The sequence below is a fragment of the Myotis nattereri genome, assembly GCF_964212035.1.
Source record: "Myotis nattereri genome assembly, chromosome: 5".
Lineage (NCBI taxonomy): Eukaryota > Metazoa > Chordata > Mammalia > Chiroptera > Vespertilionidae > Myotis > Myotis nattereri.
Genome location: NC_138080.1, coordinates 102,801,325 through 102,817,025, shown reverse-complemented (window position 1 = coordinate 102,817,025; position 15,701 = coordinate 102,801,325). Strand labels below are relative to the sequence as shown.

At 52.1% G+C, this 15,701-nt stretch overlaps 1 protein-coding gene across 1 annotated transcript in view; it reads left to right on the top strand.

The window, feature by feature from the left end:
- SLIT3 (slit guidance ligand 3) overlaps nt 1–15,701 on the top strand; it is a 536,168-nt gene that overhangs the window by 368,557 nt on the left and 151,910 nt on the right. The window contains exon 5 of the mRNA XM_081092174.1: nt 4,067–4,138. Coding sequence (XP_080948300.1) covers nt 4,067–4,138 — 72 coding nt within the window. The remainder of the gene's footprint in view (nt 1–4,066; nt 4,139–15,701) is intronic.

Below are 15,701 nucleotides of genomic sequence, written 5' to 3'. Positions count from 1 at the left end.
ACATGTCCTGAGGGTGGTGCTAAACTACGTTTTCAGCAGGGTCAATTCAGGACTCCATGTGGGGGGAGGGATCCAAGAAATAAACACAGACATTCCCTGTCTACAGGGCTCCAGGTGCAAAGTGCACACGGGTATCAACTCACTTTATCTTCACGATTAGCCTCTGAGGTCTGTAAAATAGCTGCCTTCCTGTAAACATGGGGAAACTGAGGCAATGGGCATGCCAGCCGTTGGCATGATGATATAAGTAGTAAGTGGCTCCACCCATGTGAGAAACGAGAATTCTCCAAGGTTGAGGGAGCTTCCAGCCCCGTGTTGTACCTTCTGGATAACTGGAGGTTGATATCTGGGAGCAAACCGCACCCCCCCCACCCCCCCTCACCACCACCACCACCACCTCCTAAAAACTGCTGCTGAACACAGACAGGACTTCCTGGAAGCACAAACGTGACCGAGATAAGCACATCATCCCCAGAGGAACAACTGCCTCTGCATCTTGCCTATAACCGTGGGGTGGGCAGGGCTGGGGGAGGCGGGGACTGCCATCCACCCTTGCTCTGAGAACAAAGCAAGCCTGGCATCGCAGGGAGAGCCCGGGACGCGTTCCCTACGCTCCACTGGAACTAGACAACCTTTCAATCCATTTAGCAAAGTGTCCGCAGTTCCCGTTTCAGGGTAGATGGAGCAATAATAAATTTGCAAAGAAAGTTAATCTGTGTCCAAAGCGTTTTAGTAAATTAAAAAGGGGGTGGAGGGGCAGAAGGGGGATATATCGATTCTTGCCAACTTCTGTTTGACTTACTGTCTCCCTAATAAGTCCTCTTTGGTCTTTAGTTTTTGGATGGAATAATCTGTCGGTTAATCATTTTCCGGAAACAGGAAAATGCACTTTAGCTAATGCAGTTTCCTTTCATGCAGAGCCCTAATCACTTAGAAAGGCATCCCAATTCATAACCCCACTTCCCAACCAGGAAAGCCTTTCCCACCAGCCTTCTCCCTTTATCTCCCCGGAGAACCCCAGCACACCTTCCTCCCACCCCACGCCAATCTCGTACCTTCCATCTAATGTTTTGTGTTTTTATTTTTTTTTTAAAGCAAATTCCCTTTTCAGGTCACTTCTCCACATGTCCCCTCAGGAAGGGTGAGGTACTCCAGCCCCAACAAGTAATTGGCCGGAACTAGGCTCTCGGGCACTCCGGATGGATTTTGTTATTTTTATTTAAGTGTCAGCCGAAAATGGTGGCTCTTGTCTCTCACAGGGACCGTACTTAACAATAGCTCGTGCTCCGGCATCACGCTGAGATAAACACACCCTCAGGAACCCTCACAAAGGCCCCGAGATAATTGCGAAGGGACAGTTACCGAAAATGAAGCACCAGCCCGAGCCTCCTCCACGCCCCATCAGTAACACCATTAAAGCCGTCAGTTTGTCAGCCTACTGGAGGTATTTATGAAATCAATACACACTCCCACAGATGGATGGCAGCCGTATTGTCCGCCGGAGAGGAGAGGCTCAATGGAAAATGAAATTAATAAAATGTATAAGCAGATTGTCATAGAGAACAGATAAATTCCCTACAATCTACTGTTTTGCTCAGCTGTGGCAGGCAGGCGGGGAGGGTTGTGGGGGGGGGGGTGGTAGTAGGGAAGAAAGCTTAGCCTGGGCTCCTTAGACTCGGAGCAGGACTCGGCGTATGTACAGCGAGAAAACAGTGAGCAGAAACCCAAGTGGCCGCCCCGCCCGAGCACAAGATTTTGCCTGGGTAGCCGCTTTTGTGGGAGATTTCCCAGCAGCTCCCAGATGTGTCTGCTTAAATATTGCTTTCTCCTCTGCATCCCACCGTCCTGCAAACCAGAACCTTCATGCAATCGTTCTGCCTGTGTGGTTGGGGTGCCTTAGCTTCAGAGGGGTAGTGCATTGCTGGGGTATGTGTGTGCCCCTTCCTGTCGTTTCCAAACATGGTTGGAGCGGGTGGTTCTAACCCTGTCTCGGGTCTGCTGCCCCCACCTGTATACTGATCATCAGCTGTTCGCCGAGTGTGGCCTGAGTGTGGCCCAAACGGCCACAGATAGCAGCCCAGCCTGGGAGGCAGGGGGCAGGGCTGGCTGTCCTGGAGACCAGCCTCTGCTCGCCAGAAAAGACTGGGCCCATTGTGGCTGCCGGAGCCTGGGGGACTGCCCAGATGCCCGTGGAAATTGCATTAGTTGGATGACAGGACCCCGGCCCCCTTCTCTAGGAGGCTGATGGAGAGCAGAGGCGTGGCCTCGGTGACACTGCCGACCTTTGCTGTCATCGTGGGCTTTGTTCAGCGCCCGACTGCAGGCTGGAGCCCTGCTCATTGAATCAGGCCCAGCCGGGGGAGCCTGCAACCAGGCCCCGTGTGCATCTAAATTGACTTATATCAGTTGCAGGCCGAGGAAACTGGATTTGAGAAGGGGAGGCACCCTCTTATTCAGCCCCAGAAGCCACACGTATTCCGATCTGCACCCAACCCCAACTCTGAGCCTTGCCTTGGAGCCTAACAGGGTCCCAGACAGCCCCCAAGGGTCCCAGAGGCTGCCAGTCGCTCAGAGTGTGGCAGCTCACCTCAGAGGTGGGAGAAGGCAAATGCAGGCCTCGCCTCCACGTTCCAGTTTCCCTCCTGCCCCCGGGCAAAATGTCCATCGAGAGGCCCAGGTTTTGGTGGAGGATGGTGGTCTGGACTCTCTTTCCAGCTGCATCTGGAGCCGCCTACAGCCATTGCTTAGGTGTCCATGGGAATGGGCACAGGAGTGTCCCTGGTGCACTCCGACTCTAGGACACCTGGCAGTTCAACACGTGTTTTTCTGTGACCCAGCACATGCTCCCTGTAGGACAGGAAAGTTCATCCTAGTGTTTCCTAAAATAGCAGTGTGGGACCATATAGCCATCTAAGCAAGTGGATGATGATATACAGGCATTAAAAGTGTTGGCATAGATGTACTGCTAATGACATGAGCAGATGTTCTCAATATAATAAGTGGAAAAGAAGTTATAACAGACTATATGCTATGAGATCATATTGGTGAAATTTATATATAAATTACTCCTAATTGGTAACAGTGGTTATGTCTGGGTAGGTAAAATATTTTTTTTTTTGCCTTAATATCTGAAGGTTTTGGTGTGTCCTTCAAAATAATGGAGAGATATAACTACAAATATGCACATGTGTGTAGGTATATAATATATGATTGGTCTATGTCACTATAGATATACATGTATGTAGGATTGATTACTCGCTGAGATCCCAGGCAGCCTGAGGCATGAGTGAAAACAAGTGCCTGTGTTTGTTCTCGCAAAAATATACATATATATAAATAAATAAAACTGGAAAGCAAAATGGAAAAGACCTTATGGTTCTTAGGAAAGGAAGCTGAGGCTTGGGGAACTCTTAAAGAGGACCCGGCAGGAGGTTTGGGTTTGAGCCAGCTTGGAGAGTTCCTTGCCCTCCCTCTTTGAAGCAACACCTTAGCGCTGCCTAATGCGGGGTGAGGTGCCAATGGGACCCCACTTTGGATGGTTTTGTGGAAATGCAATTTGAATTCATCGTGCCTGTCACTAAGATGACCCAGGAGGCCCAGAGGACTCTAAGCGGCAAAGATGGTTGGTCCCTGTCAGAAAATCAGGAGGCCAGCTCCATTCCCACCCCAGATGACAAAGGCAGCGGGTCCCTGAGAGATGGGAGATGGAGAGGGGTTGACCCTGCCATGGGGGAGGGACACGTGCGGGAGGAGGGGCAAGGGGTCGTCTCTGGGAGGTGGCAAAACAGAGAGTTGGGTGCAGTGTGTGCAACAAATAACCCAGCGGCTTGGCTCCTGGCCTGGAGGTGCGAGACCACCCACAGAGCCCGCCCTGGAGGCGAGCGGCTCCCCCTGGTAACCATTCCAGCAAAAGCCATCTCTAAGGAACAATGCGCAGGCTTGTGGCAGCCTGGGGCCTGAGACTAAACAGTCCCCCAAACCGCCTGCACGGGGTTTTGTTATCGTAATGAGATGCAGACAGAGCCGGCCTGGTGGCTAACTCGGTGCCTGTCTTCCTCTTGTTTAGAGATCTGAGCGAGAACCAGATCCTGGGCATCCCGAGGAAGGCGTTCCGCGGCATCGCCGACGTGAAGAACCTGTAAGTAATGTTTTCGCTGCTTCGCTGCAGATGTGGCTCTCAGGCCAGAGCGGGGGCGCGGGAGGGGACAGCCAGGCGCTAGGCTGCGCCCTGTGCGGCCTGGGCCAGGCGCCTTGGAGACCCCGAGGGGTGTGCTTCAGTGGTTTCCAGGAACCACACGTCAACTGCCACGACGGCTCCACACAGTCCTGTTTCTCCTGGCTCTTCGGCCCCACATATGAGCGTCAGCGTCTCAGACCCGGGTCGGAGCTGGCCCTGCAGTTACTCTGTGGCCTGGGACTCAGTTCTGCTTCTCCCAATGTCACCGTCATCTACAAAACTGGGCTGATAGCCTGGTGGGGGTGCCGATGCAAGTGAGAAGATATTTAAGTACTGCGTGGCACGGAGTAAATGTTCAACAAATGGGAGCCTTGATGATGATGATGATGATGATGATGATGATGATGAAGAGGAGGATGGTGGTGGTGACAATTATCAGGAACCTGGGGGACAGACAAAGATTCAATTCACTAGATGCTTGGATGTTGTTGTTGTTTTAATTTGAAATAATTATTGATTCACAGGAAATTGCACAAAATGGTAGACAGGTCCATGTGCTGTTTCACCCATTTTTCTCCCAATGGTGGCATCTTACATAACGATAGTTTAATATCAAAACGAGGAAATGGATGTGGTATATTCCACCGACCTTATTCTTCAGATTCCACAGTTTTACACACACTCATTTGTGGGTGTGGGTGTGGGTGTGGGTGTGGGTGTGTGTGTGTGTGTGTGTGCATATGCGCATGTGCACACTCATGCAGTTCTGTGTGACTGTCTCACATGCCTATCCCTGTGCCCATGGCCTCACTTCATGCAGGACCATTCCGTTGCTGCATTTTGAACTTGCCAGATAGCCTTGGTCATTTCCTACACAGTCTCCACTGTGCTGCTGTCAGCGTCTCCTCGCCCATAAGGAGTGTGCCTTCGGAATGTTCTACCCGCACCACTGTGTCCCTGTTGTCAGGACCGGAGAGGGGCACAGAAGGGCTGGTTGGTGTGAGCGGGCCTTCCTGCCCCGGCCTCCTCCACAGGCCCACATTCAACTTGAGACGTCTTGAAGGACGTTTTTAAAACTACTTTTGCTATCTCTGTTCCCTCTAAGGACAGTAGGGATTTGAGGGAACCGGGAAGGTGATGGTGGCTTCCAGGTAGAGGCGACCTGCTTCCCCACCACTGCTGGGAACTTGGCGGGAAGCTTTCCGTGTTAAACATGCAAAGCACACAAGAGGGCAGAGGCATGTCAGGGTGAAGGGCGCAGAGGACAGGGAGGACTTTGGAAGGGGAGCCCAGACTGGAGGCTGCCCACCGCTTTGTCCGGACAGAGGCGTATGCCAGGAGCCGGAGAGGGCGGGCAGGGCAGACAGCCTCAGAGAAGGTGACTCAGCATCGTGCGCATAAACCAAAGCAAGCGGCTATGCTAAGGAGCCCCAGAAAGGACGACAGGAGGGGAAGTAGAGACCCTCTAACCCCCAGGTCAGCCTGAGAACGCTGGAGCCCAGAGAAGGGCAGCGCTGAACTCAGGGTCAGCCAGCTCCTTGAAGGTCGAGCGCCAGATTAATATTTTACATATATAGAGCGGTCTGTCTATCTGTCGGATCTCATGGCTCTAATCTTAAACAGGCCAGTTAACAACCAAAAAAACACCCAAACCGTGGTGATGTATGAACAGGCCTGGGTAATTCTGCTGCATTTCTGATTCTCGAGAAAGTGGTTACATCTCACAGTGGGCCTCAGGGGTATCTGGAGGCTTGGGGTTTATTGTTGTTGTTTTTCAGTAACACCTTTAACCTCACAGAGGCCTCGGGAGCGCCAAGATCCGAGGTTCTGCAAGCACAGGCTCCCAAGTCACCCGGGAGCTGCCGTCATGCCTCCTTCCCGGCCACTCAGCAGTGTGTCACTCAGGGGCCTGAGCAGTGATGATCTCTCTGGTTTATCTCTGGGGTCAGCATGTGGTTCTGTGGGGAGAGGGGAGGCCAGTAAACTCACCGCTTAACGGATGAATTAACCAGCAGAACTAAAGACGGATGGGTCACCTGACACCTCTCATCAGCTCGGTCAGCACACATTTGTTGGCCAGAACTTAAAAGTCCCAAAAGGGTAATTCCTGTTCTCAGGTAGAACTGGGGGCAAGAAACACGGGCCGACAAGAAAGTGTCCTGTGATTTAACAACCCAAGTGAAAAGTGGCAAATGAGTGGCTACGCATAGTAAAGGGCTGTCAGAGCTCAGAGAAGAAAATAGCATTGGGCAGTGCTGCTAGTATCACGGCTTTGGGGTCGGATAGATGGATGTCTGATGCCCAGCTGTTCTGTGCAGCAACCTTAAGCACATTACTTGCCACTTCTGAGCCTGGATTTCCTCCACTCTAAGATGAGGCTAAGAATTGTACTTAATCTTCTGGAGTTTTTGTGAAGATTAATAATGCGTATGAATAACAGTGCTATGCTAACATGGAAGTTATTTAGAAAGTTCTAGCTCCTACTATATTCTTTCGTTATGATAATTGTAAAGACTTTATTTGGGCCTGAACAATGATCGGAATTCACAGCATAGACAGGCAAACAGTGTGTGGAAAGTGTGGAGGAAACCTGTGTAAGGTGAGCCCCAAGGACACAGAGTCGTCTGGTGGGAGTGGGGTGGTTATGAGGCAGAATAATAGGTGATGAGGTTAGAAAAAAAAAGAGGAGGCCAGGTGGATGCGCCTCGCCTGCGAGGAGTGCGGACTTGAGATGCAGATGCTAGGAGTTAGGCTGGCTTCTGGCCGCCGGGGATAGGCCGCGATGAAATCGTTGGCTGTGGAAGAGACACTAGGACAGGAGGAGGTAGAAAGGGGAAGGCTGGGCTGGAGGTGGAGCTGGACTTCAACATGAAGGATCAGGGCTGGCACTCGGGATGGAGCCGTCGGAAGTGAAAGGAGGAATCCGTGGGGGCCAACTCAACAGAGCTTGTCGAACAGTGAGTTACGGGCGCCAGGGGAAAAGAAGCAGAAAGTGATGCGCTACGGGCTCTGACAACGCAGAGAATGATGGCAGGTTCTCGCAGCCATTCATCCATGCAGCCGTCAGAATATTTTCCTGGGCCTATTAAATGCCAGTTCGGGGAAACCTCAGGTGAAGTAGGTAGATCTGTGAGCTCCGCCTCCTTGGAGCTTCCAGCCCACGGAGACTGGAAGGTGAGGCGGGAGAGCCAGGCGGGAGGGGCAGGAGTCGGGCATGGAGGGATGTCACGTCCTCCCTGGACAATGTGTGCTCAGAAACTCGGGGCCGACGTGCCATCCGGTCCCTGCTGGTCTACGGGCCTCAGCTTCCATGGGTTTTATAAGAGGAAGTCCAACTACTAGTAAATAATCTTACAGTCGTGAGAGAAAAGGTCATGTGGGTAATTAGAGATATTGGATTGGAGCTGAGGAGCAAGTTCAAAGAGGGGAACATCTGGTCAAGGCGATAATGAAGTTGTGCGTTTAAATCTGTATCCGTACGTGCAAAATGGGAAACGCTTTGCAGAAATTACGTCTGTATGAAACCTGTTAGGGAAGCACTGCCCATCCTACTTGACCTCAGCTACCCGCAGGCAGATTGTCTTATGAGTGATGAGTGGCAACTGTTAAATCCCAGGAATGCCCATCCCCTCCTCAGTCTGTTCGAGAGCCAGCTCCCAGGCCCGCCCTCCGCTGCCCCTGTGTGAGCTGGGACTATTACTTAAGTAATAGGAGTAGAAGATACATTATTGGACAAGCAGGTTGTGAAGTGACCGCAATTGGGCCTGTCCATGATTCCATGTGCTTCACTAAGAGGAGAAAATCTGCCCGGTGTGGCTCAGTGGTTGAGTGTCAACCTATGAACTAGGAGGTCATGGTCCAATTCCTGGTCAGGGCACATGCTTGGATTGCAGGCTCAGTCCCCGGTGTGGGGCGTGCAGGAGGCAGCCGATAAATGATTCTCTCTTATCACTGATGTTTCTCTCTCTCTCTCTCTCTCTCTCTCTCTCTCTCTCTCTCTCTTTCTCCCTCTCTACCTCCCTCCCCCTTCCTCTCTGAAATCAATAAAAATATAATTTTTAAAATAGAGGAGAAAATCCAGGACTTTCTACTTTTTAAAAAATATATATTTATTGATTTCAGAGAGGAAGGGAGAAGGAGAGATGGAAACATCAATGATGAGAGAGAATCATTGATCAGCTGCCTCCTGCACACCCCCTACTGGGGGTCGAACCCGCAACCCAGGCACATGCCCTTGACCAGAATCGAACCTGGGACCCTTCAGTCCGCAGGCTGATGCTCTATCCACTGAGCTAAGCTGACCAGGGAAGACTTCCTATTTTTTGTCACTTTGTCATTGTGACATGGATTTTCTTTGCTTGCCCTAACATTCCCATTCAAGGAGGAAGAGTCTGTGATGTCCCCACTTTCCAGATGAAAGAATTCAGTTTCAATCGGCAGTGCAATTTGCCAAAAGTCAGCAGACCCCAGCGGGCCGAGGCCTCCCTGCCGAGCCTGCCCTCAGTGGCACACCCAACCGTCTTTTGGACTCTGTGCATTGAACGTCTGTGCACACAAATCCCTCCTCACTCAGCCATGCCAGCAGCAGGGAGAATGGGTGGTACCAGGGGCTGCTGGAGAGCAAAGGTCTGACTCACAGAGGCAGGGAGGCAAGAGCACAGCTCTCAGCAGAGCGAGAGAAAGGACGCAGGCGCTGGGACCCTGTGGGAGTGTGGAACCACCCTGCACACTGGTGCTGAGGGGACGGGGTACCCTGCCCCCGGGCAGTGCAAGGAACCCCCTAATTGCTTCCTGCTTCTCCAGAGATGAGAGAAAGTAATTAGCTGGGGACACCATTCTGCAGTTACTAAAAGGTGACTTTATGGGCTGGTCCCACTCTGCTGCTGCCTGGAAGGGGGAGACTGGCTGTATTTAAAGAGACAGGCAGTTTGATGAGCAGGAAGAGCCGCTTGGAGAGACTGGCCTGTAGATAGCCCAGGGGTGGGGAACATCTGGCCCACGGGCCATATAAGGCCTGTGAAATCATGTGGTCTGGCCCTGCCAAGGCACTAGGGGTGAGTTAATTAAATGTATGACCAAATACAGCAGGCTAATTTTAAGTTGATAATTCGGTATGGCCCATGAATGATATTATACATATCCAAATGGCCCTTGGCAGAGGAAAGGTTCCCCACCCCTGATAGACCAACACTCAACAGCACCTGTCTTACTGCTGTGTGTAAACGCTGTGGTAGGTGCCACAACAGACAAAGGCATGGCAAGAGAGAAGCGAGAAGGAGAGGGAGAGGGGTAAGGCAGGGGAGGGAGAGAGGGAGGAAAGAATCAGAAAGACATAGAGATCGGGAGAAAATTAATGGGGGCGGGGGGCAGAGATGACAAGCCACAGTCCAGCCAAGCGTAACAGGGGAAAGGCAAAACCCTGTATAGATGGTAGTTGTTTGGTTTTCTTATGTCCCTTTGGCCTGTCTTCCTCAGCAGTTGTGCTTTCCTGTTTTTTCGGTTTCTATTTGCCAGGACGCTGTAGGACATGCGTTCCAGAAGGAAAATCAATAGCCCTGTCCCTGGCAGCGCACAGAATTCGGAATTGACGGCTTCAACACAGGCCGGGCAGGCAGCTTTGTGCTCTCTAGTTTGTCTGTGTGGCTGCACTGCCCTCCCGCTTCCCGAGATGAATGAGGGCCGTCTCCGCCCCAGGGAGCAGGCGGTGATCTTACGTGAGGCTGAGGGAGGTGTGGGGAGGGGCACGAAGCACCCATTCCATTGGCAGCATCTCTGCCTGCTGATCTCAGCAACCATTCCTTCTGTCCCTGCACCTGGGCCAGTGCTCACTCTCCTGGTCCTGCCCTGCAAGGCGGCACGTGGTCTGGGTCCTCTCTCAGCGCATCATGCTTCCCGTGCGCCATTTCATCCCTTCACACACCAAGCTCCTTCCTGCCTCAGGGCCTTTGCACTTGCTCTTTCCTTTGCCTGGGACCTGCTAAGCCCTCGGACCCCTGCACAGTTGGCTCCTTCTGATCCTTCAGATGTCAGCTCAATGTCGCCTCCTCTCCAGAGCGGCCTTCCCTGACCCATTTAAAGCAGCTTTCCAGCACCCACTGCCCCTCTTCTCTACCCCATTGCCCAGTTATCCTATATAATAAAAGCTTAATATGCTAAGTGTCCGGTCACCCAGTTTTCCATTTAACCAATCAAAGCGTAATATGCTAATGGTATGGTAAGACCACTCAACCACTCACTATGATGTGCACTGACCACCAAGGGGCAGACGCTCCAGCCGGTAGGTTAGCTTGCTGCTCGGGTCCGGCAGATCGGGACTGAGTGAGACTGGCCAGACACACCCTGGAGCCCTCCTGCTATCCCTCCCCAGCTGGCCAACCTCCTACGTCCCTCCCCACCCCAATTGTGCACCGGTGGGGTCCCTCGGCCTGGCCTACACCCTCTCGCAATCTGGGACCCCTCAGGGGATGTTGGAGAGCCAGTTTTGGCCTGATCTGCAGGCCAGACTGAGAGAACCTACTGGTGCATGAATTCGTGCACCAGGCCTCTAGTATTTCAGAATGAATGTGTATACACAGGGACCCTGCTTGTCTCAATCACTGTGGAATCCCCAAACAGTTCAGCAGAGAGTGAGGAGGACTAAAAAAGTAGAAGGAATGTACTTATTCTTTCATTCCTCAAGTGTTTGCCGTTGGCCTATTACATACAAGAAATCATGTACAATTGTTAACATGTTTAACATGAAAGTAATATTATAGACAGAATAAAGCACCGTCCTTATACTTGGAGGACTCACAGACAGTAAGTGGGCAGGTGCAGGACACTGCTGGAGGTACGGCAAGGTGGGAAAGCCCATGGAGACAGGCCTGATTCAGGTTTCACTCAGGAAGTGACATGAAGTTGGGTCTCAAAGGATGAGCAGGAGTTTTCCCAGGGGAATAGCATTATAGGGGGAAGCACCAGCACATGAAGAATTGCCAACCTGAGCCAAGGCACAGAGGCGTATGAGCTGCCATAGATTCACGGCTGGAGCGCAGCAAGCAGGAGAGGCGGTCGTGTGTGCGATTCTTCAGAGATTATGGGCCTGAATCAGGCCAAGTGGAGCTAAAGAGCAAGCGTCTACGACAGAGACCTGCGGAGAAAGCCGACAGGGGTGCTGAGCGGGCGGGCCCATTGAGTGCCTGTCACAGGGCTTATGCCCCTCCCGAAGGTGTCCACACCCTGATCCCTGGACAGGTGACTGTGTACCTTGCATGGAAAAAAGGACTTTGCAGATAGGATTAAATTAAGGATCTTGTGCTGGAGGGAGAGATTATCCTGGATTATTCAAGTGGACCCAGTGTAATCAGAAGAAAGAGTCCATGCTGGCCCTGGCGGGTTGCTCAGTGGTTACAGTGTTGGCCCACAGACCCAAAGGTCTTGAGTTTGATCCCCAGTCAAGGGCACGTACCTCGGTTGCATACAGAAGGCAACCAATTGACGTGTCTCTCTCACCAATCAATGTTTCGCTCTCTTCCCTCATCCTTCCTCTCCTCTACTCTCTCCTTGGGTGAGAAAGAGGACATGCTGGAAGCCAGGGGAGAAAAGGCCACAGGCTGCAGAGAATTAGGACAGAACCACTCCTGGAAAAAGCAGGGAGACAGGTGCTCCCCAAGAGCTCCCAGCAGAGCACAGCCCTGCCCACACCTTGGCTCGAGCCCAGGGAGACTGACGTAGGACCTGGGGCCTCCAGACCATGAAGAAAGTACATTCTCATTGTTGTAAAGCCACTACATTTGTGGTGCTTGTTACAGCAGCAATAAGAACCAGACACCGATACTGCCCTCAGGCTGCTACTTAACCTCACGGTCTTCATTTCTTCATGTTAAAGTAAGTCACTGACGTGTGGTGATCAGTGGATTTCGGTTTGTATTCTGAGAAACTCCAGTGCTTCGAGAACCCACAAGCGGAAAGTTACTTTTCAATCACGATCAAGTCTTAAATAGGCTCTGTCGGGCAGTAGGGCTCACCATGAGATTTTGTGTAGCAAAGCGTCCTATTTAAACAAGCAAGCTCAGAACATCACTGGGATAGAGAGCTAATCTGTTGGGTCCCTGGGGGTTCGTAAAGTGTGAGAACTCCTTGAGACCATCTTCCATCAGGGAGGAGGTAGCTTTGTCATTGAGACAAACTCAGCAGCAGAATCAGGAGGCCAAGGCCAGATGGGGGGTGGCAGAGAAGAGGGTGAGGATAACCCCAGGCCCCCGCTCCTGGAAGCTGGACACCAGATTGAGGATCTAGACTGGATGGACCTTCGGAGGAAAGGAAAAGAGAGCTCTGGATAGTGGCTGGGAGCTGTTTTCTGGAAGGGAGCTGAGGGCCTCTGAAATCTTTCGGACATCCTTGGGCCTTAGGCATTTCTGCAGCAGGTCTGAGTTCAGCCAGCATTTCCGCATGGCCTCCCTGCTCCCTGCACCAGAGAAACAGCTTTGCCTCTCTGACATGGCTGGGTCGGGAAGGATTCAGTGTGGGGAGGCGTGGCCAGCCACAGGGGTCAGGAAATGTTCGTAGGTGAGTCAAGAAGTCGTGTATGCAGACTTCGGGGTTTGCAGAGCCTGAGATCTCAGCTGGGTCCCTCTCAGGGTGGGGGCGGGTCTGTTATTGAAGCGCCTCATATCAGAACTGACAAATCCATGTGCACGGCGCCACCACCCCAGAGTGAAGCATGTGGGCGTGTGCCACAGCGTTCCGCTCTGTAAATGGACAGCGTGTACAGCCTGTCCGTGTAGAACCACAACTCTGGGCCATTATTAACCTTCTCCTCTAAAGCTCTCTCTAACCAGTCCCCAGGCACAAGCACGTGAACCACAGTTACTTCTAAAGGCCACGATCGGTTCTCAGGTTCTGTGTCTGCCAGGACCACTTTCTAGCCAGACAAATTAAGTCCCCACCGGGTAAGGTTTGGCTTACACAGCGCATGGCACATGGTCCGGCAGCGGTTCGGAGTGTTATACCTAACTAGCATTTCACTATGGAAGTTTGCACTTTTTTTTCCTGCTCTTAGAGGCAGCACCATTTCCGGGCTCAGGATCTTAACTTCTAAGATCCCTCTAAAGTCCGTAAGTTAACCTGAATTGCTCACATCTGTCCCCCACCCCTCACCCCCACAAAGAATAAGCAGGGACTGTCTCAAGGGAGGAATAGCAGCCTCAGACAGACACTCATTCTTCTCAGTGGATGAAAAGTTCTTATAGAGCCCGGACCACGTGCCAGCTTCAGTTCTTATTAATTTCCTCCTATCGTCTCATTTAATCCTCACGACGGCAAGCTTGCAGCTGCTCCACCGAGGCACGGGGATGTGAGGTGCTTCACCCAGGGGCACATGCTAATCGGGCAGAGCGGGGATTTCAACCCAGGGCGTTTAAATCTAGAACCTGTAACCACCGTGCAATGCTGCCTAAACTCAGAAAAGCATTTAATGAAAATCAAAAACCATGGACAAAATCCCACCTCCAGACAAGTTTTATTTCCTCTTTCCAGTTCAAAAATCAGTAAATTTTCCTTGAAACATCTGGACTTCCCGCTTCCCTGGGAAAATCAGTGTTGTTACCCACAACCGCTCCATCCTGCGTGGCAACAACAGAGCGGAGCTGAGCCGCCTGCTTCCCTCAGACGTCGCGAGTGCTCTCCGGTCCCCAGCAGGCCTGCCTTTCTGGTCCTGCCAATGTCCAGAGCATCCCCTGGCCGTGCAGAGCACCTGAAAGGAAGCCCACCCCAGAGAGAACCCCAACTCCAGCACAGCAGCTGCGGTTTCTTCCTGTGCTTTGCTGCTCAGGCACCCTGCTTCCTCCCGGAGCCTTCCTTCCCTTTTCAGGAAAATGCAGCTGGTTGGCCATTAACTAAGCCATACATTTTCCTGTAGGCGTTAAATGAGATGACAAGTGCAAAGGACCGAAGATGGAGTGTGTCACCAAGTAGATGCTCAATAAATATTAATATCCTGCACCCCGTCCTGTCACATCCTCTCACCTGCATTGGCGCAGAGGTTAGCGCACACTGGCTCTGCTGGCGTTTGGGACTGCAGGAGAGCAAGGGGGTTTGGGGGGGGGTTGTTGGGTTGTCTGGGGGGTTCTCTCTGATCCAGTATATTGCAGGCAACCCCTTCCATAAGGGACTGTATACTCATATACTGCGAGTTGACAAATGAGAGTTGGACTCCGCCCGAGTGCTTGTTCGCAAGTACCAGAAAGTGGTGCGAGCCATGGCTAAAGGGACCGGCCCTGCCGCGGCTCCAGCAGGTGCACGGAGGCCCAGCCTTCACAAGTGTTTTTTCATCTTTCTAAAAGAAGCAAGCTTAGAGTTCTATGTGAAATCATCTGATTTTGAAATGTTGGCATCTAGCTCACCATCTTTTCCAACACTGAGCACCCACACGGTGCCGGCTAAATCACACCACCTGTGGGGCAGGTTCAGCCGCAGGCCCCGACGTGAGGCTGCCTCCCGCTCCCCGGGGGAGACCTGTCGTGGGAACTGAAGAGAATGGAAGGGGCTGGCTGGTTTCCCGAAGCCCCATGTGTCAGTCATCTGATCCTTGCTGGTGTGTTGGATGGTTGCTAATGATTCGCCTTAAACCAGCCGACAGCCGCTGTCTCCAAAGGCCCTGAAAGAGTGACTCGTGGTGGCAGTCAGGATGGCCGGAGGGGAGCGTCTGGGGACAGACACACCTGAAAGTGCCTGGCATGGGTCATGGCTAATTGTGCCAAGCAGAGCGCTGACCCTAGACTTGAACTTCCATTTCAATTACATCCCGTAGTGTTTCGAGGCCAAACACTCTGTCGGGAACTGGGTTTGCAGCATCAGGATACAGCCCGGCCTATTCCCGGAGTGGGTGGCTTTGCCATGCTTCTTTCAAAGTCACGGCCCAGCGGTCATGGTCAGTGAAGTGTCCCGAAGCCTCCAAATCCCAAGGGGCAGACACGTTCTTCACCTCGGCTCCCAGTCATTCATTTAGACAGATAGAGCTGCACGTGGTGAGTAACAGCCAGTGTGTCTCCTCTGCCCCCAGCATCAGCTCGACCCCATCATCGACCGCCTGTTCTTTGAAAACTGGCCAGACTCGGGAGCTCACAGTCCAACAGCCCCCTTCCTCCCTCTCTGCCTGGCCCGCCCTAGAATTCCCCTCCACACGCGTTTTAAAGTAATCCTTGTAAAAGTGGCCATCGCGTTGTTTCATCGTAGCATGTGCAGTGTTTCCCAGATGGGATTTGAAGACCACCTGCTTCTCAATCCCCCGGACCTCATTAAGAACACACGCCCTGCGTCCTGTCAGTGACTGAACCAATCTTAATTTCCGGTCGAGGAGCAGGCCTTGGCACTTTTAACTCGATCCTCGGCCGATTCTGTACCGTTGGGGAACCACTGGCAGGCAGAATCAGGACTTGGCATTGAGTGAGGGGCGTCTGGCTTGAGCAAGTTGCTAATTTCTCCAAGCTTGGCTGTTTTCATGGAAACTAAAGGCAGTACCTAAGTTAGGTAATGTTTGCAGAGT